Below are 22,276 nucleotides of genomic sequence, written 5' to 3'. Positions count from 1 at the left end.
AATAACTTGCAGGGGAGGCAGCTTTATATGGAATTAATTGCAAACAAGTTGCCTGCTAATGGCCCGAAAAGGCCTTAATGGAAGTGTTCCATTAAAACAACCAGTGCAGATGCCATCAGACAAATTTCCACTAAGTGTTGCCTCGTGAAAATGATAACTTGCTAATCCATTATTAATAAGAATTAATGGTTTTCTCTGTGCCGCGTGGGTATCGATCCCTGATATTCTACACCACAGAGTAGCTCTCATTGGGCACTCTGGCAGGCTTGGGAATACACTAATTGTTAGCCACACAAGTGCCATTTACGCGACTCTCCCTGCTGTCTCTGCATTTATTACAAGCCTAGCTCCGAGGCCCCCCGACAAGGATAAAAGAGAAAACTGTAAAGCTGCTTAGGAAACATAGCACACAGTAACACTGCTTTGAGTGGGTCAGAACAGCAAAAAATACATATGAATAAATATTTTAGTAAACCACTTTACGTTTTTATCTAGTCTCTTAAACGCTCACGTCTATTCTTGTGCTGACCCATATTCATTAGTTTACCTATTTTCTTGCGCTGTACTTGACAAAGTCGTTTACTGTTTTGCTGTACATTGACAGGTCTTACCCGTCCCAACACCTTCAGATCTTCAGATCTAGTGAAAAATAAAACACCTGTAGCAACACCGGAGTTGGGGAACCCCTATACCTTTCATCTCTCTAATGACCTCAGACCTCACAAATACTGCTGCAGGCATTTGGTTTACTGAGAGAAGCTGTTTAATCCCCCACACACAGAGAAATCAGCTGCCTCTAGGCTTCCTCACACCAGGGATCTATTCACATATTGTCAATATCCTGCCCTCACATTTACATTCCAGTCAATAGGGCACAAATATTCATGGTTGAGAATACACCTGGTTTGTATACAGTGTAATTTCTAAATATTATGACTTACTACTAACAATGACTGCTGAGCTAGCACTTTGTATGACGTTTTTGAACATAGGCGTTAAAAGGGTTTGCATTCATTTCCCTAATAACCCTATGAGTTGTTTGATAATCAGGTTGTCAGGATGTGATAGCATACAAGAAACACCTTATTAGCCCTACAAAATAAGAGAAACAACTGTGGGTTTTGTGTATTTTGTATTTTTTGGTTGCTCTGATTAACTTATTCCATTCATTAGTTGTAACATGAAAGCCTTTTTGCTCTACAAGCAAATGTGTTTTTTTTCCCCCACCACCACGAGCCATGCTGCTGTTTGCACACAGCAACACTGTTTTGCACGCAGATCACTTTTTGATCTTTCTAATGCATTAATATGGTAATTATAACCAAAATATTGAATGATTGACTTGTAATCCAGATCTGTTTATCTGCTTTGATTTTTTATAACCCAGTTTAGGTGTTTACATGATAGCGTCAGTAATTAGAGCAGCGCCTTGATCTCGTTAGTGAGAGTAAACTAAATGTGCTAAATATGAAGTATTCATGAGTCGATAACCTCGGCCCTGAAATTCTGGCACCTTGCAGCCAACACTGAGCCTGACAGTTGTGGCAGCGCTTCCTACACATTGCCAACGAGAAGAGCATGAGTTAAAGTCTTGAGTGTCAAGACAGGAGTTTTTGGATGTGATTTATCAAAGCTTAGAAAAAGTGCAGCTCAAAGCTTGCAGTCAGTGGCTGAGGGAAGGATTTGCATAGGTAGGCTTATGTGTTTTCCACCTCGTCCTTGCCATTGTTTTCATGTGACAAGTGCCTGACAGCCAGGAAAATGGGACACAGGCAGAGAAAAAAAGGGTCGAGTCTGGATTTTGTCTCTCTAAGAAAAGAACTGACAAAACCCAACAGTTTGATATCCTCTCCCACCAGTGGTGGCAGAGTGATGGAGGGACTCTGCAAAGTCCAAAAATAAATGCTTCTGCCCTTTCGTTGAGCTGTATTAGGACCACTATTAACCCTGTCCGTGAGTCCGGGGTCCAGGGTCACAGCAGTCCTTTTTGAAACGTTGTGATTGAATGCTCGGTGAGATCTGGATTAACGATGGACAGCTCAGAATTTGCCATAGTTTCGCCTTCGAGTCAAAGGTTAACTATCAAAGCTTTTTTTAAGAGGATTAATACGGGAAAAGCTCAGCGAGGGCCAGTTTACCCTTTTCTTCCACTTATCCCTAAAAATCCTTACGATTTCTAAGATCCAGCGGTTTCTCACTTAAATGTTTGTTGCAGTGCACAAGCTTACATCCTTTAATTTTGAAGCATGTGCCGAGAACTGTTTAATGCGGCCTGATCCCGCATCTTAGCAACAACGTGGAAAGCCCTCACATCAACTTAGATGTAGCTGCTATTGACAGATGTTGGCGGGGAACTCTTGGAAGTCAGAACGGTGATAATCAGGTCTCGAGGATTCCAACTCAGCGCCCGAGCACGCTACGATGCATGCTCAGGCATACACTCTGAAGAGCTTATCAGGTTTGAATCATTAGCACAGCTCTCCCGCTGCCGCCTGCGTGTGTGTCAGTCACATTCTGACGCTATAGAAAACGATTTAGTGCTGTGCTGTTGCAGTCTAAATCTTGTCCCCTGGAGGACGAAAATATCATTCAAATGTCAGGTGGGTTTAGGTACTATGAAGGGGTCACAGGTCACAGATGGATGGATGGATGTGTTGGATTACTGTGTATCGCCAAGCACGCATAACTGCCTACTCACTCACTACTCACACTGCACTACAGCACACTTCAGTCCATCTGTGTTATGTAAAGTGATTGTGTTTTTGTCATTGTTAGCTTATCAGGATTGGCTTTTAAACAAAGGAACTGGTTAGCTTTAATCTCTTTTGCTAATGTGACAGTTATTTGACAATGATTTGATCCAAGAAAAAACAGGTCATATAATGGATCATTTTAAGAGTAAATAATAGATAGATAGATTCCTGCAGTTTACTTTTTACAGCAGGGAAGAGATGGTATCTCTCAGTGCGTTCCTATGTGAAGTGTATGGAGCAGTTTTAAGGTATTAACTTCCGTTTGACTGATATATAAATGTTTATTAGTGTAATTGCACTGCTGTTCTATTGGCAGAAATGGAATATAGTATTCATAACTAACTTTCATTAGTGTATAATCACCTGAAACTAATAATCGCTGTGTATTTGTTAGCTTAGAATGAGCCATTTATATCTACATATAGGGAGCGGGTCCTCTTTACAGAGTCCGCCAAAGTAGCCCAGAATGGACAAACGAAACACTGGCTCTAGAGAGGGCCTTTCACATTTTCGCGTCCACCGTAGTCCACTTTAGTTCACTGTAGTTCTCCTACACGCTTGGCACACGAGAGAAGTTTCAGTTGGTTGCAATCTGCAACCTCACCGCTAGATGCCGCCAGATCCTACACACTGCACCTTTAAGTAAATGAATCAGAACAAGGACACAGTGTGTCATAGATGCGGAGCAATAAACAGCTCTGGAAAAAACTGTGTGTTTATTTCTTTTTTTTACCACTTGCCCGATCAGACAAGTGAGTTGCTAGATTTACTACCAAGACGTGGCATTTTATTTGCCCCTGACAATCTGACAATCCTTATTATGTGTATGCTTTCAGTATCTCTTTTATTGTGTGCTGCTGTATTGCTTGAAGAAAGCTCCTCTGCAGAAATGTCCTCGAGCAAGGACAGACAGCACCACCTCTCTCTCTCTGTATCCAAGTAAGGGCAGAGGTTGACCATACAACAGGTCGACCTGGAGAATATGCTCACTGAAGGCCCTATCCGTGTCAGAAAGAGGTACAATATTATGTTAACTAGATATTGACCTCCCCCCACCACCCCCTTCTCCCACCAATGTTATATTAGAACACATAAACCAGAAAGGAACGTCGGCAGCCACTGCTGGATTTTCCCCAGCGTGTGCTCAGAGAGGGAAGGCTGGCGTCTCCTCTGTGTATACAGCATAATGATTCACCCCTTTGTGCGTGTCTCTGCGGGGCGGTCTGCTCGTCACCACTGCGGTTTAGGTGTTCCCCACCTCCCTCTCTAATGACTCTGGAGATGAAACACGAGCTGGCGGAGCTGGTAATGAGGACATCGTGTCACGTTGTTGAAGCCAGATTCGTATTATGCACGTCTGAGGCTGTAAATAAAGCATAAAGCATTGGCGGCTATAGCGCGGAGCTAAGGTGTAGCGTCATGTCAACTTAAGACGGGCTGCCGCTGAAACACACACTCCATTGTCCTGCGCACAATGACGTTGGGTGTGGAGCTCGGGAGTCGGTAAAAACACCCTGAAGGCAAACAGGGGAAGTCGAGAGGTGTTCTCCTAGGTAGTCCGCTGTGTTGTTGTAAACACACGTGATCTAGGAAGTCACGCAGAGGTTACAGAATCACAACCAAGTAGTGGCCTTGTTTGGATTTTAGGACACATCAACCAGTTTTAATGCCTCTTAAAACAGACATGGTTTGAATGCTAAATAACCTGATTAACTCCCAAAGTGTCTAATTTACCTGCTCTAGGAGTTTGTGTGTGCTTATCTCGTTTTATCTACTGGGTTTAATGCGATCCTTTATGTTCAAAACATAGAACTGCAGCTTAATTGTCTTTGGGCGACAAACTTTTCAAATGGCGTGTCAAAGCAGAGGTGAGAAATCCAACATGATACAGTGACAGGGCGGCTCACAAAGCCTGGATGTTTCTCCCATGACTGAGCTGCAGGTGTGCGCAGCAACAATGCCGCTGTGTTTTTTTTTTTGTCATTGTTGCCCTTTTTGTGTGGAGAAAGTGATACCCATAGATAACCAAGTTTCACATGCCGATCTGACTGGCAGCAGGCACTAACATCACCTTCATCTCTCCCCCTCCCTTCTGCTCTTCTCCCTCTTTCCCTCCCTCATTTTATCACTCCCCGTCTCCCTCTTCCACCCCTTTTTGCTCCGGCTTCCTCAGGCGTGCCAAGTTTCGTCAAATCCCCAGACGACCAGACGGGCATCTCGGGAGGAGTAGCGTCGTTTGTATGCCAGTCCGCCGGGGACCCCAAACCCAGGATCACCTGGATGAAGAAAGGCAAGAAAGTCAGCTCCCAGCGCTTTGAGGTGAGCACTCATGCGTGACTCTCAGATCTTTGAACACTCCCATACACACCCATGTGTACACAAGCAGGCACACAAACACAACACACGTGACAAAACATTACAGACGTGGGCTTTTAGACTGCCTCTATAACCCGTCTCTCATTAACACAGACACACCCACACATGCGCGCACACTCGTTTTCACAAAGCACACACTCGCACACAATCAATTGGCCTGTTATTGAGCATCACACCAACTCTTCTCTTCTCCAAGCGAGACCAGACAGGCCTCCCTGCTCTTTAATCTGCTTCCATCTTGATTTATAGAGTCCTCTTCATCTCTTTCAGACTTTTTCACACCCCCATCCTTCCCCTTGTGTTCCTCGGCTCCACCGTTGCTAGCCATACACCCCCTTGATGTATTACTTGATGTATTTCCCCTCCCTCTTTTGAACCCATGTGAACAGAAGGAAGTGCCCTAGGTGGGAACTCACACTGTTTCTGACCGGCCTTTCCTCCGTAGCATAATGTAGTGGTGGTAGCTGGGGGTGCTATTTGACTCCTGGTTGGTATTCCTTGATATGATACATGTACTGGTTCCGCTGGGCATCACAGTATTTTGGGAAATTATTTCATAATATCATTCTCTCTTAACATCCTGGTTGATTCCCTCTTGTATTTAAGAGGAAACATCTTTTAGTTAACCATTTTTACTAGGAATATCCTTGACCAAAGAAATTCTTAGTTGACTAGGATTTGGTCGACTAATCGATTAGTTGATTTAAACCTGCAGTAGGCAGAATGTTTTTGGCATCGTTGGGCACAAATTCCATAATAACTTTTCAGCATATTGTAATTCAAGTGCTCTGAGAGCAAACTAGACTTCTGCACCTCCTCATGGCTCTGTTTTCAGGCTTTAAAAAAAATCTATCCCGTGACGGGAGACTTTGGCCAATCACAGGTCATTTCAGAGAGAGAGCGTTCCTACTGGCTGTTCATTCATTGGAGCCAGCTGTCAATCATTCGCAAACTCCGATCAAATAGTCAAACTAGGCAACGCTGCTCAAATATGAATCAATATTCTGTTACTGAAACATATAGTAGTGTACTGTTTAGCAGTAAAATGAGAAAGTGTGCTCCAGCTGGTGGGCGGTGCTTGGTATTTCCTCAACTGATCTCAACATGGCTGCCGGGTCACAAACTTTCTGATTTTACAGCTAAACAGTGCACTACAAGATGTTTCTGAAAACATTTTATGCGAAAAATAGGCATTACAGTAACAGAATATTGATTCATATTTGATCAGCATTGCCTAGTTTGATCGTTTGATCAGAGTTCGCCAGTGATTGACAGCTGCTCAGAGACGGCAGGCTACAGCTCGGCTCACAATTTTTTTTTTTCAGATTACCTGTCTCATGCACTACTGTCAGGATATAGTGACCGTTTTATAAAAATAACTTTTCTTTAATCATATTGCTCCATTTCTACCCACTGCTGCTTTAATTGACTGATCTGTAAAACTGAGTTTTTCCACAAAGAATCAGACAAAAGCACAACTTTAAATCTTGTGTTTATCAAATATGTGCCCATAAGTTTCTTAGAAACAAGTCATTCAGTATGAAAACAGCGTAAACTATGAATAATCGACTAAAGAGATCTTAGTCGACTAAGACCAAAACGGCCGATTAGTCGACTAATCGACTAAGACCGGGCAGCCCTCATTTTTAGTGGGAAAAACAGACTCATATTCTACTTCTGAAAAGTCTAACTTTTGTACCAGAATATGAAAATAGGCTTTTGAGAAGCTGGCAAAACTGGCAAATGTTCAATTTTCTCTTCTCTCAGAACAGAAAAACAAAAAAAACATCTAAACAAATATTATTTATATGTTGCAATAAAGTGCTATCCTCGGCCCCAAAAAATAACATCCCTGCCCTTTTGCTTTGCTCCGGCTCTCCCAGGTGATTGAGTTTGATGACGGCTCGGGCTCCGTACTGCGGATCCAGCCACTGCGCACACACAGAGACGAAGCCATTTACGAGTGCACAGCCACCAACAGCGCTGGCGAGATCAACACCAGTGCCAAGCTCACAGTGCTTGAAGGTAAGATAAGTCTTTGTTTTTTCTCGCTTGGTTTCTTTTTCCATCTTGCTTTCACTCTCACTCTTTTCTTTCACCCCTCTTCATTTTCCTTCTGCTGCTTTTTTTCAAGCTTTTTATTCCAATACATCTCAAAAGCAAATATGAATGTTTACCTTAACAATTCATACATAAACATTTGCAAATGGTTAGAATTCCTGGTATTGGTGTCACGGAGGAGCAGATCTAGCTTAATGTAAACTCCACGAGGTGAAAAAAAAATGCAAGGAATGCGTTTTTAAATAAGATAGCATACAGTTCAGCAATTCAGCAAATGTATGACCTGGAATCCAGTTATATTGTAAGATATATTTGCCATTTATTGGCTATAATACTATATTTAATGTGTCTCCTCATCTCATTGAGTCAGTCAGCCTTGTCCAAAACAGAAAATGAATCCCATAATGAATAAAAAAAAGCCTTATAGGGATGGCTAAAATATATGACTTCCCTGCTTATCCGGAGAACTTGCTCCATATATATAAACACTTTTCGCATGTTTCCACATATAGAGCCTCCCTCCATGCCTACAGGCTGGTTTGACCTCCATGGACCTCCTTCCCCTTCTCGCCCATAGAGTTAATGTATGTGATTTATGTGGAGCGAGGCGCTGCACCTCTCCTTGCTCAGCCTTCCATATCGCTGAGCTGTGAGCATGAATTTCCTGTTTAATTGATTGTAATTTTGTCATGTGGGTGCTAGTCACAGCAGGAGTTGATTTCATTAGAAACTTTCAAGAAAAAGGCTCCAGAGCTCGCCAGCAGGAGGATTAAGGCCGTCCACAGCCATTACACTGGCATTAAAGCAGATTCCCTCTCGTTCAAATACAGCCTTTCTATCCCTCGTTTGAATCCCATCTTTCTTACACCCACCCTTTCCTTTTTCTCTCTGTCCACGCTGATTTGATGATATCATCGACTGGGCTTGCGTAATCTTCCCGTAGGGACTTTTCTCCTGCGTAAAGAAAGCTTCTCTTTCTGCACCGTCCTTTGCACTGTATCGTGAGGAATGCTGCACAAACAAACAGCACTAACGTGACATGTAGCGCACATGAATGAGATGAAATTACTCACAGTTTTAGTGTTGGAAGGGAGGGAGGGGTGGATCCCCTCAGTTAGTGGAATAGAAAGACGCACAACAGTCTTACTCAACAGTGAGCAACTGTTCTCACCAGCTGACGTGTTTTGCATGAAGTCGCGTTCTCTCTGTGATCCTGTGCTCAGTGTAGTAGCTGCTGACCCCTGAGTCAAGTACCACACAGACACATGCCATATGATAGATGGCTTTATCTGTAGCGCTTTACTAGTGCACATTCACTGCAGCCATTTTCAGCACGCGAACCAACCTTTAACCACGACAGCTTTACCAACAGTCTGTGTTTTGGCTTGAACCAAGTACAGTTATTATAAAATCTTTAAAATCAGAATGAATTGAAAAGTTATATTTCTACAATTTCTCCTAATATACACATATTTAAAGTTGCATTAAGCAATATTCTTTATGATAATATTAAATCGAGTGACAGAAATATGATAGGGTCGCTAGTGTTGACGATTCCACCAAAAATCAACACCTGAATTTGCACCTCCAGGCAGAGGTGAGCCTCTCTAAGCTCTTTGTTTTGGTCTGACAAACCACAACAACGAAGGTTCATAGCAAACTGTGGACAGCTGCTCCCAGCCTACAAGCTCAAGCAAGCCAGCTCTACGCTACCTGTTCAGGGTGAAATGGCAGACAGCCAAAGTAAACGAATGGCTGGTGAAGTTGAAGTGTTCGTTGAACATTTCGCAATGTGAAGAGAGATAGATATTTAGTACTTTAGTAGGATGTTGCCAAGTTGTTTTGTATCTGCTAGAAGAAAGCAATCTGAGCCAAAACTGAAAATGATAACCTTATGATCTGATAAAAGCTTGTTGCTGTCATATTGTTTTAAAGTGTTTCCACTTGTTATTGTTCAAAAACGGTCGTGGTTGACGTTAACTTCACTGACTAGTGACTCACGTGACTACAGAGTGACTAACGATTCATGTGACTAGCGACTGATGGTACTAATGATACTAACAAGTCGCTTGACTAACAACTGACGTGACAAAATAAGTAAACACGGGCCACGGACAGCAGTCTCCTGGTGGGATGTCCTGTGTTTGTTTGACCTCTCGCGATCTTAATACTACGTTTTACTTATAATGCTGCGGTGGGGTTACATTAGAGTTAGTTGAAAGCCCGGTGCCTCACATACAGTCGCTAAAGGGTGCCTCTCTGTGTCGGTATCCGTGCCGAGGGTCACTGAACAAGCAGTGGTGTGAGAACGGGTTGTCCTTAAATAAGTGGTTCGGCTTTTATAGAATTGGTGATAACCTTTCAAGTAGTTCATCGTTTTTCTTTGTCGTCAGAGGACGACTCACAAGTGTTACTGCAACCACAGAGGCTGGTAGAGGACAGAACCACACATCATATTTAATCAAAATAACTCCTCTGCTCATCCAGAACCCCGAGGATGTGCTGGGCAACTTGGAGCCTGTTCATACGTGCACAAAAAAGTACAACCATTCACACAGAGTCATGCATATTCACTTCACACAAACACACTCGGTGCAAAGACACACACGCTCATGGAGCAAAGTTGTCAGCTCGGCTCTATTTTTAGACTATTGTTTGTAGCCCAGCGATACATCAAGTTCATATCAGCAGCACTACACAAGAAAACACCGGGGCAGCACCAAACAGACGGAGACTAATGATCCACCTCCTTAATGGGGCGGTTGTAGCCTGGAGGTTTGAGAAGTCGGTGTCACGTCACACCGTGTTGCCGTTTCGAATCAAATGATAAAAATCTGGAGAAAGTGACTAAGAAACCTGCCGAGCTTTTGTAAACTTATTGCATTGTGGTGCCCTTGAGCAAGGCACAGAAGCAGCAAAGCTGCTCACTTACCCATAGTACAGGACTGTAGCGGTCTCGGGTAGCACTGCTTAAAAACACGCCACGTCTCAGTCAACCTTCCCTGAATAAAGGTTGAGAAAATGACTTCATAAGCATAGACTTCCTGTTTGTGCATTCCAAAAGAAAAGCCTCAGTCTCTCCGCATGACTTAAAGTACATGTGAGTTTACATCCACATGGAAGTTGTCATAACACATTGAGCACCCCCGTCCAGAGAGGCAGTGAGAATGGAGAAGTCATTATAGCACTAAGTCGATCTGGATTATAGGTTTTAGCAGAGCAAAGGAAGGTCGAGCATTAATTATGATTATTCCATATACTGGCTCTTTATTTTGTTATGCCAAGCCTGCAAAATATGGATTATGACAGTCGCATCACTGTGCTCGAAGGAAAATATCAAGGTTCAGAAGTGCATTATAGTGTCTGGATCACTCGGTTGTGATTTTTAGTCTAATGGTGCCTTCAAATGGGGTCGTGTTTACCGTGTTCACGAGAAGAGTCCATATGAACGCCCCCCTCTTGTCATATTCACAACCTCGTGAGTGGAAAGTTTCTGAAAGCTCAGAGTTCACGAGTTGTGACGTGTTTGGTGACGCTGTCAGAAATGGCTGAGGCCTTGGAAGTTAATTTTTCGGTGTATAATAAGTTAATATATTGTAATTTAAGTCGTTTAATGTTTTTCTTCATAATTTTATAATATGTCTGAGGAAAATGTTGATATTCCCAACGGCCTCATCTTTTTCCTCTGTCGTTATGCCTTTGCATTTCCTGCATTATGTTACCCGCTTGCTAGACGCCGACAGTAAAGCTAATATTGCCGTTTCTTAGCAGCGGTGTTCTCCAGACTTAACCACTTGAACGGCAAGCATATTGTGGACACGTCTTGGGTCCAAGTTAATATTGTGTCAGTACTGCCAACTGAAACCAGCAGGCAAGAATTCCCTCCACGGGATTTTATATTTGCATGGAAACATAAGAGCTGTCTCAAAATAGTGACTCGTGCAATTACTTTTCAAACTTAATATTTGAAGTTGACTTCACTCACTGGCAGTTACTTGACTTTCTGTGCCAGCAACTGGGTCAAAGGCTGTCAAATAATGACTAAGATGAATGTTACCGGTTGTATAGAAATGAATATGCATGTCACACTAGACCTGGATGTTATGTCTGGAGTCTGGTCCCCGTCTCTTTCTTAACCTGAGCACAGATGAGGGGAGTTAGGGGAGTTGTGACTGTATAGTTTAGCGTGCCACTCACCTGTTGGGAGTTACAATGGCATGTTTTCACACCAGAGTCGAGTCGGGGCTTTAGCACTTTTGCAGTCATGAGTCTCGAGTCACTCTGTAATTCTGTCACGCTGTAACAGCCCCGCTCTTTGTTCATGGCGGTTCTCACGCCCCCGCCCAAGAGGTCACACCGCTGAGACTTACATACGGGCCCAAAGTCAGCTCTGCCATCTTTCATTGTGTGTGTGTGTGTGAGTGAGAGAGAGAGAGACACACACACACACATGCAGCGGTAGAGTGGTAAAAACAGAGTTGTGTTTCTTTATTGTCGTCACACTGTCAACATCTGAGGATCCTTGTCTATAATCATCTTTCTCTCACTGTGATGTTTTGAATAATGGTCCACATGGAAAATTACTTTACAAATGTACAATTCTGCCCAGACTGTGTGTGTGTATATGTATAGAGAGAGAGTCAGTCAGTCAGTTATGTGCAGGTCTGACCTGGATGGATAAATGGTGCTGAGACAAGACGGGGATGTGTGATTGAGAAGAATTGTTGCTGTCAGTTTTTCACTTCGTTCCCTCTTTCATTTCTGTTTCTGCCTTCTTGTCTCTTTAACTTGTATTTCTTTGTATCTACTCCTTCCTCTGTTCTATCTTACTCTCTCTCTCTCTGTTAAATATAGTGGACAGTGTAGCTTTGACGTTGTAGGGCAGTTTAAAGAGATGACCAGAGGGAACAATGACTCATTACTTGGGTAACGATGCCGATGTTTTGACCTTGAGTGCCCCTCCTGAATTGAACTGCCTCAGTAAATGTTCAGGTAAATGGTGCTTGTCTCGGTGATGTATGAAATAAACTACTGCCGGACAGAAAAGACATCTCGGCTCACAACATCAGTCTTAAAAGCAGTGTGCTGTCACTTCTCCATGTCAAGGCAATATTTCATATTTTCACCGCCGTTAACATTTGATGAGCATGTAAAATGTAAAATGCAATGACTCAGATCATGAAATGACTAAGGTGGTGTCAAAGCCGTGTGAAAGCCATGTCACAGCGCTAATGGTGATGATAAAACTGATGAGGCTCTGTGGGGCAATGAATAGAGTGACTGTTTTCACAATTGGAAGCTGACAGGTTTTCTCCACAACCAGAGCCAGATTATTGCGCAACATCCATAAAGGTGCATATTTTTAATTGGCTTCTGTCAGCAACCAGGAAATTGCAACATTTACAAGTCCTGGGAAAGGCCTACAGCGACCCAGACTTGTAACTTAGAAATAATAAGGCATATTTTCCCAAGTGAAAACAAATCAGCAAGATACTTGGTAGGATTCAACACAAACATCCAATTGGAGGTCACATATCACAGAGAAAAAAAACACTGTACAAACATTAAAGCTGCTCTTATTTCCGTTTATGGCGTGAGAATGAAATTGCTCTGTTTGCTCTGCTTTAGTTCTGTATTTTCAAAACAAGCTGGAAGCTTGGAATCTTATTTCCAGCCAAAGTGGTTGTAGTCATTTGTATTAATCAAATGTCCTATCAAACCCCAGGAAAGTGAAGCTGCACTCGATTCAACTGTTATCAGGCCATTAAAAAGGCGTTGTCGGTTGCTATAAGCACCATAGACTACTACGTTGTAAAAGTGAAAAGTGAAACTTAAACACAACACGTTCTAACACATTGTAAAACTGCATGAAACGTTACGTTTTGAACACAAACAAAAAGGCTTCTTTAGGTTTAGGCAACAAAACCACTTAGATAAGTTTATGGAAAAACAGTGGTTTTAGCTTAAAGTAACTACGTTTCCAAGGTGAAAACGAAACTCAATGCTTGTTGGTTTCACACGGAATGCGAACCCCGGCCTCCTGGTTGAAAACTAGGGCTGTCAAAGTTAACGCAATAATAACATGTTAACGCAAGTTTGTTTTAACGCCACTGATTTCTTTAACGCATTAATGCAACTTGCCATTTTTAAGGTTGAAGCGGGCCCAGTTTTACAGCTAGAGTGAAGATACTGGTATCATATGAAACTAGAAAAACCTAAGGAATCCATTGGTACCAACCATGTCAACCATGTGTGAAGGAGGTTAAATAATGCTCCAAACTTGCACAAAATTTTGTCGAGGAAAAACTGGCATGGCCATTTTAAAAGGGGTCTCTTCACCTTTGACCTCAAGATAAGTGAATGAAAATGGGTTCTATGGGTACCCACGAGTCTCCCCTTTACAGACATGCCCACTTTATGATAATTACATGCAGTTTGGGGAAGGTCATAGTTAAGTCAGCACACTGACACACTGACAGCTGTTGTTGCCTGTTGGGTTTGAGTTTGCCATGTTATGATTTGAGCATATTTTTTATGCTAAATGTAATATATACATACATTTGTATAAAGCAATTATATTTGTCCACTCCCATGTTGATAAGAGTATTAAATATCTGACAAATCTCCCTTCAGGGTACATTTTGAACAGATAAAAATATGTGTGATTATTTGCGATTAATCACGATTAAATATTTTGATTGATTGACAGCCCTAGTAAAAACCCTTTGTTTTGCGTCCCATCCATCGCCCCCGACCTCCACTCCATACAGAGCTTCATGCTGTCTATACTACTGCGCCTGACTTCCGCTTCTGCTCCTGTCATAATTATTACGGTCGCTAGAGGTTCCTGTCGTGTTCTTTTATACCTTCTTTCGGTGATCTACCATGTGAATATATGATAAAACCTACTATTGGGTGTAGTAGATTCCCATTCACCCCCAATTTATGGTGCTTATAGCGAGCGACAACGCCTATTCAACGGCCTGACAACAGTCAAATCTTAACTGCTTACCCACTGTAACTTTCAGTAGTTTCAGCAAAATTCCTCTAAAATAAAAAGTTAAAACCAATGTAAAAATGTCAAGCGGATAATCTGCAGAGCTCCTTGTGACTCCAGAGTATTCCTTAAGTGTGAGCAGAATCTCAGGTGTACTCTGTGACTTTTCTGCTGTGCTGGAGAACATTCTCTTGTCCTTTGGGAGACAGCGGACCTGTCTCTAGGAAAAAGGAATGTTATCTAACGGTACCAGATCAAAAGCCCCCATCATTACCGGAATCCTTCGCTGTCAGAGCGCGAATTAGAAAGGTTCTCCTTCAGACCAGCTGCGCACCTTTTTTGAAGTTCCCCGGCAACTCGTTTCTGAACATGTAATGTCGAGAAAAAAATGAATTTGTTTTGGAAAGGTCAAATGAGAAATATGCAAGGAGATTCAAAGCTTCTCCAGTGGAGAAAAAATATCCCCTTTGCTTGTGAAAACATGTCAAACATCAAACTCTTGAGCGATTCAGCTCCTTGTAATATTAATAGAGTTCTGCTCTGTGAGTCCATGTTATGCCTCTCTAATTTTTAAGATTGGAAAAAAGGCCATAATTATAAAGCAGTGCTAAAAACTCATCAGTTTCCGCACACCAAATTTCAAAATGGAACTCAGCAAAGTGTCCCAGCTTTACTGTGTTGACTGTATTTAGTTGCCCTGTGTTTGGTGGCAGTAAACAAATGGTTAGAAAAGGCCTTTATTTGCTTGGCATGCATTATAGTCTCTGGTGCAGAGGCAAAAAATGACTGCGACACAATGCCAGTAATAAATATCTCAGGAGCCAGGCAAGTGCGGACAACAAACCTGACTGGATAAACAGCATAGAAATCGCATTGCGCCTCTTCCCAGGCAAGATAAATACAGAAGCTATATCGGAATGATTTAATACCGAGCCCCGCTCCTCCGACAACTTAATCCTTTCCTTCGCGCTATTCAAATCATCCACAATGACCAGAATAAGGTCTGTTGTGTAACTGCTATTCCCCCCACATCACTTTTTCACTCTCTCTGATTCTCTTTTTGTATGCTGGTGGGTTTCTGTAGTGTTCATGCTGCAATTTCAATAGCTGTTCCCTCGTGTTGTTGAAAAAAGTAAGTGGTCAGTTCAGTGTTTAACATTACATTACTGTAGCTTATCTATGAAAATGATGCAGGGTGTGAAAGTTTGCGTTTAGTTTAAGTAGAACAGGTTTGGCTTCCGTCTTTCCTAGGGGCAGGGCTGTTATTTGTCACGACATGCTGTAGGAATACAGAAGCACGAACCTGCACGCACACGAAACCATTCAGGGACACGAATCCTCACACACACACACACACCGAACTACAGGTGCACCCCCCCCCCACTGTATTTCTGAGCTCCATTGTGTCGGTCTGTGTCACAGATTTAATTTCTCCCACCATCTGCTGGCTGGAGGCCCAGCGTCGTAGATCATATCCAGCCTGACAGATACAAACTGCATCTGTCTATTCATGCTTCTCCCAAGGACTCACACAATATGGCAGGGTGGAATCACCCTCCTGGCCACCCAATCTGCATCCTCACATCCTTACTTCCAAGGACTTGGGCACTGTATGGGGGACAGACAGCTTTTTAGGTTTGGTCAGGGCTGTAGCACTTCTATTGTAGTCCCCATTTACCTTACCAAGATGCACAGGAGATAAAAAGAAAACTACAAAACATAAACTTGTTTTCAACCTTGGAAAATCAGTCTAATAAGTAATATTAACATTAATTAAAAAAATAGGAATTCTGGTTTCGCTGCTTGGCTTTTTGTAGTATTTTGAGCTGGCCCAACACTGACGCTGGCAGATAGTCTTCACTCTTTAACCAATCAATCAATTTGTGCTCTGCAGAGGAATGCAGATGAGCAGTTTGTGGAGATTTTGGGGGGTGGTATCTGTGGCTTTAATTAGCAGCAGCCACCTTGCTGAAGTGTCCTTGAGCAGGACAATAACTCTGCCAACTGCTTGTTGTGGATCTGACCTTCTGCTAGTCACTGCTGTGTGTGTGATCAATAAATTATCATTAAATTAAATTATCATAAAAATCACCCAGGAATAGGGCTGCACGATTTTGAAAAAAATATCAAATTGCGATTATGTTGACTGATATTGCTATTTGCAATATTAGAGGGAATGATCATTTTTACATAATTATTTTCATTTTCATTGAACAACATGTTAAAATAATTATGGTGTGGTTTTTGCAGGGATCTGTACCAAACAAAGATGTTTTTCTTAAGCCTGTAGAATATGATGTGAAAGCCAGGACATCTCTGCAGCACCACAATATTTAATTAAAAATGGTATTTTGACACATATTTCGCATTTAACAAATATTGCAATTTTGATAACATTTTGATTAATTATGCAGCGCTAACCAGGAAGCAGATATCTAAAAAAAAAAATGATATCTTTATAATTATTTATTATTAGTTTTAATCTTCTGTTTTAAGAAAAATAATTTATGTTGAATGTGGTATGACCGATTGATCATTTTTCAGTTACTGGTCAAACTTAACCCGGTTAATTGATCTGTCCTGTTAGATTTGTTTGATACCAGGACATATATCTCATGTTACGTAGCCTAGACAACTGGATGGAGTCATTGTTGCTTTGAGGCAACATTTTATCGTCTGTACTTGTCCATCAATTGCTGCATGCTTTTGGCAAGCTGTATCTGTAAAGACCGCAACGTCTGGTATGTCTGCGCTGTCAGTGCTGATCATGTCTATGGCCTAAGGGGAGAGAGGGAAAGAGGTCAATGAGTAAAAATAACATTTAATAAGTGGTTGATAGAATATTAGGGAACCAAGAGAGTCAGACATTTAATTGTATAGAGATTACGGCAACATTTTAGAGTCTATATATTTTTTTATATTTTTGTTTTTCTTGCCACTGGTGGTGAATTAGACCGGCTCTTTAAAACTCACTTAATCATTACAGCTTTGGCTGCTTCCCACCACTTTCTAAATTGTTGCGAGCATGTAATTTGGTATTAAAACCTCAAAACACATCTGCAGCCTGTCCTAATGACTCGCGGAGCGGATTTACATTTTCTCTAATTTATCCCATAACTTCAACCACTTTGGCGAAAACTCAACATCCTGAAAGGTGTTAAGGAACAGCTAATGCTGGGATGTATTTATCCTGTTTTAAGTGGGCCAGCGCTTTTCAAAGAGTGTCAGAGCTTTTCACTTTCTCCCAAAGAACACATTTGCTCAAAACTATAAGTACAAGCAGGAAGCAGGAAAAAAGAAAATGAACGTAGACAAAATTCTTCCTTTTGGTATCATCTGATGCACTGATGATGGTGTCAGCTCCAGTCTTTTGGGGAATCATCAAAACCATTCAAACATAAAATAATTATGCGTAGTTAAAGTTGTTGTCTCTTGTGTATAATCACCTAGATAGGGTGGGTGGACACTATAATAATAACACCTGTACAGTTAAAGCAATAAATACGGCTTTTGTGCAAATACAGTGGGGGAATAAACAGGAACAGCTCACCCATTATTCCATGGTTGTTTCTGATATTGTGTCCATACATAGCTACAATAAAACATTATGGCTCCTGCTGTCATACAGTTATTGAGAGCAGAGCTGCAGCCTGTCACTGTTTTAAACCCTAAGTTATGGCCACTGTCGATTGTCAGGCCATATTGAACTCCTTATCTGGATTTTGTCTCTGGGCTTCAGAAGATATTGGAGATGTGACAAGACATGCGCATCCCTTGATATCTGCGCATCGTCTGGAACAGACAGCGATATCCGTGAATTGACATCTGCTATTAAATATCTGCCACAAACAGCTGCAACAGACATTCATTATTCAATTACAGATTTTACTGAAGACTTGTTTGCGAGAGCGTGACCGATGTGATTATCAATAGTGTTTCACCATGCGTGCAGTGACAGACTGCTTCCTCCATTGAGTGTTAAGCAAAGTAACAGGTCATCTTTTTTTTCCCCCCTTGGGTTGATACTTTTTGTGTTAGTCCCTACGTTTGCGCGCACTTGCTCATGATTATCTGACGTTTTTATTGGAGCGTTTCACTCAAAACCAGACAAGAGGCCAGCAGGGAGAGACAGTCAGACATCTAAATATGAAGATCCAATGTTATTTTTTCCAGAAATATAAGCGGCCTCACTGAATATGAACACAGAGAGTGATGGAAGCTGTCACTCACTCATGTGTTCCTGAATCAAATTGATATTTGAAGGGTCAAATGCAAGTCAAACACTTACTTACACCTGAGCACTCTGAGCCCTGCAGACAGTTACAGTGTAAATTTGTAGCGAATCAATTTGTTCATTGCTTCATGCTTTTTTTTCTTACTTTAGTTGAAAGTGTTTAATGTTCAGCCACGGATCAACCCCCACCCGTGTTACCGTTCTGCATTTTTCTACTTCAACAGTTGTTATTAGGAAGTATATTACATTTAATTTCCTCTCCGTGGCACAGGAAAAACTCGACAATGCAAATCAGAAGTGGGCTGAAATTAATATTTGCTTTACAGTTGATAAAAGCAGAAGTTATATTTTCAAAAATGCACAGAATTCAATACAAGAAATGACTAGGGCTGTCCAAGTTCGCAATTTAAATTTAACGCCACTAATTTCTTTAACGTATTAACACGATCGATATTCCCGAGGTTGTAGCGGGCTCAATTTTAAAGTTAGACTGAAGATACTGGTATCATATGAAACTAAAAAAAACCTAAGGAATCCATTGGTACCAACCATGGCAATCTAGCTTGTCGTGAAGGAGGATAAATAACGCTCCAAACTTATCTGAAATTTTGGTGAGGAAAAACTGTCATGGTCATTTTCAAAGGGGTCCCTTGACCTCTGACCTCAAGATATGTGAATGAAAATGGGTTCTATTGGTACCCACGAGTCTCCCCTTTACAGACATGCCCACTTTATGATAATCACATGCAGTTTGGGGCAAGTCATAGTCAAGTCAGCACACTGACACACTGACAGCTGTTGTTGCCTGTTGGGCTGCAGTTTACATGTTATGATTTGAGCATATGTTTTTATACTAAATGCAGTACCTGTGAGGGTTTCTGGACTATATTTGTCATTGCTTTGTGTTGTTACCTGATTTCCAGTAATAAATATATACATACATTTACATAAAGCAGCATATTTGCCCACTCCCATGTTGATAAGAGTACTAGATACTTGACAAATCTTTCTTTTAAGGTACATTTTGAACAGATAAAAGATGTGATTAATTTACGTTTTAATCATGATTAACTATGGACAATCATGCAATTAATCGTGATTAAATATTTTAATGAATTGACAGCCGTAGAAAGGACCTTTGTTTGTTCAGTTGTTTTGATTTAATAGATTTCTAACAGTTGCTTCATATTATTAGCCCTCACAATGTATTGCACATTGTATTGGTTGGTTTATTATAGATGCCTGTCTCTGTCTGTCTCTAAGTCATGCAAAACCATCAATTAGACAACACTCCAATATAGACACCACACCAGAAAAATGGAAATCCCAGTATAATGGAAGACAGTTAATCTAAATGAATGGAAATTGATTTACAACTCTGGTCATTTTTAGGCCACAGTTGTTGTGTTGAAGCACATTCATTATTAATAGCATTTTCGAATATTTTGCCCACCCCTATTTATTTAATACAACACACCACCTCAAAAATTACCATGGTAACACATTACTGATGCAATCTCAACAAAAAAATGTAATATATTATTGCTAGGCTTTTTTTTATTATATCACATTTGCTGCATCATATTGTGCACAAGTTTCTGTATAGAATAAGTAAAAGTAAAAACATCACGAGTGCACATAAGAAAACCCCCACCTGACATTGCTTTATTTGTTAATAATGAAGGCCGGCAGGTAAAGAGCAAGGTCCACCTTAAAGCTCTGCAAGCCAATGAGTCAACGGCTCCCCAGGCCCTGACTGGCCATGGATGGATGGGCTCGCTGCATGTCAGGGGGGTTCTAATACCTACACTCAATGAGCTGGCTAATGGGAGTCCTTTCACCCTGACCCCCTTTTCCTCACACATTTACACACCAAGCCCTCTTGGCTCACCCACTGGGCCATAGAAAGCAGGGGAGAACGGCTTGGCTCACTATCAGCCTTATAGTTCGGCCTTAAGCTTGACATTTTCCTCATGTTTAAGAGGCATAGTCCCATTTTCTCTAAGCTGCTAAGCTGTGTTTTTCAAGGTTGTAGTTGTTCGGCCTGCTTACAGCTGTCAGCTGTTGATTTTGCATGCATTACATCAGCATCAATATTTTTAACCTGTTTTGCAAGGCAAGGTTGACTGAGCAAGCATGCTCGGATTCAGGTCTGCCCGGCTGCTTAACACTCTGTTCACCAAGGAGTTTGAAGCACCTTTTTTTATTTGTACGGTAATGCAGGTGTTTGTCATTTCCTGATGAAATTGTGGTGAGGTTAGGACCAAGATAGTACCAAATACAGGAAACAATATACTAAAATGGTCAGTGGAATCTTAGATATAGGTTAGCAATATTAACCTATATCACTGAGACATATGATAATATCGTGTAAATAATCCAGTGCCTCTTGAATAATTTTATACATATATATATATTAGAGCTGTCCCGAATACCATTTTTGAGCTTCAAAGCTTCAGTGAGTAATATTCAAAGCTTCTCGGCACGGCCGTTTGAGAATAACTAATAATAATTAATGTTGAATATGAATAACGAATAATGTTGTGGGATTATTCCTTATTTCATGGGATATTTGGGGATTTATACTTTATTATTGCATACTTAGAATTTATAAAAGTTGACAAAATTTGCCAAAAAAGACAAAATGCACAATAACAAAGCCAGAGATTAATTTGACTGACAGTATTACTATTATTTTTTAGTAGCATTTTCTATCGATATTGCGATAATATTGCTGTTGTGAATTCTTTTAGCCACGATAATCGTGTAGAGAAAATCTGACATTGTGACAGCCCTGATATAGGTAGTAGAATCAGATTTGGTTTAACTGTGAACTTGATAATATTCAACATACATAGCTGCCAGCTAATTCACTATAACCACAGAATAACAGCAGCCATCGTGCCTTTTGTGGTCGAAGGTGTTTCAACCTTTCCATCATAGTTATGTTTCTTTCACCTCTTTGCTACTGTTGACCAACACTGATGAAATTACTGCATTTGGAGGTGAGCAGTTAATAGGTCGTGCCACACTGCGGTGTTTTTCGAACACCCAACACTTCTGCAAACCATTCCATAGCTGAGGCTGTCGACATTGACTCACAGACTCTGTGTATTATTCATTATCTCAGACCGAGGGAATAAGTAAAGGCTGTCACAGGAGCCCAGTCAGTGAGGATTTAATTAACAGAACCTGCCACATTCCACTACATCCACTGCCTTTCTCAGAACTCATAAAAGCCATCCCTATCTGCTGTAATTACACTAAACATGTCACAATAAAGCTCTGCCGATGATTAATTTGAGTCGTGGAGAGGATCAATTAATTCATTTATTTGCAAACCACCGCTCTGCTTCCTTTTGTAGACCGATTTCATTAACCGTCACGCTTCCTGATTTTTGGTCCTGTCCTTGTTCTTTTTTTCCAAGACACCTGGAGGAATAGTCTTATTAGCCACATCGTGTTACCACATAAATTTACCATGAGCTCTTAGCTTTTCCCACCTTAGAGCCAGTTACATTAAAATGAGTAGTAAACCACAAACCGTGTAGTCTGTAATACTATAATCTCAAGGGTCTTCAATCAAACTCCTGTTGGTAGGTCCACAAGGCAAGCAGTAGAGCTGTAATCTCAAAATGAAAGCCTACAGCTGTGCTACTCGTATAGCGTAGTTAATGGAGGATGTGATTCTGTGCAGCAGTGCTTGTCCCGCAAGGTGACTCGGTCAGCATAACCATGTGAATTCAGAGGACCACCCTTGGGTTGCAGTAATGGTCGGAGGCCACGGTTATGTACTAACTGGTGTGCAGCAGCATAAATAACAGGCGCGGGGCATCTGGCAGTGCCGTAGATCAT

The 22,276-nt window shown here is 41.3% G+C and overlaps 1 protein-coding gene across 25 annotated transcripts in view; it reads left to right on the top strand.

Moving 5' to 3' along the window:
- ptprfb (protein tyrosine phosphatase receptor type Fb) overlaps positions 1-22,276 on the top strand; it is a 204,827-nt gene that overhangs the window by 77,523 nt on the left and 105,028 nt on the right. For all 25 annotated transcript variants that reach the window (XM_074651861.1, XM_074651880.1, XM_074651866.1 and 22 more), the window contains exons 3-4: positions 4,927-5,072; positions 7,013-7,154. In XM_074651861.1, coding sequence (XP_074507962.1) covers positions 4,927-5,072; positions 7,013-7,154 — 288 coding nt within the window. The remainder of the gene's footprint in view (positions 1-4,926; positions 5,073-7,012; positions 7,155-22,276) is intronic.

The sequence above is a fragment of the Sebastes fasciatus genome, chromosome 11, assembly GCF_043250625.1.
Source record: "Sebastes fasciatus isolate fSebFas1 chromosome 11, fSebFas1.pri, whole genome shotgun sequence".
NCBI classification, from domain to species: Eukaryota; Metazoa; Chordata; class Actinopteri; order Perciformes; family Sebastidae; genus Sebastes; species Sebastes fasciatus.
Note: the sequence above shows the minus strand (reverse complement) of the source record. Positions and strands in the feature narration are given on the sequence as shown.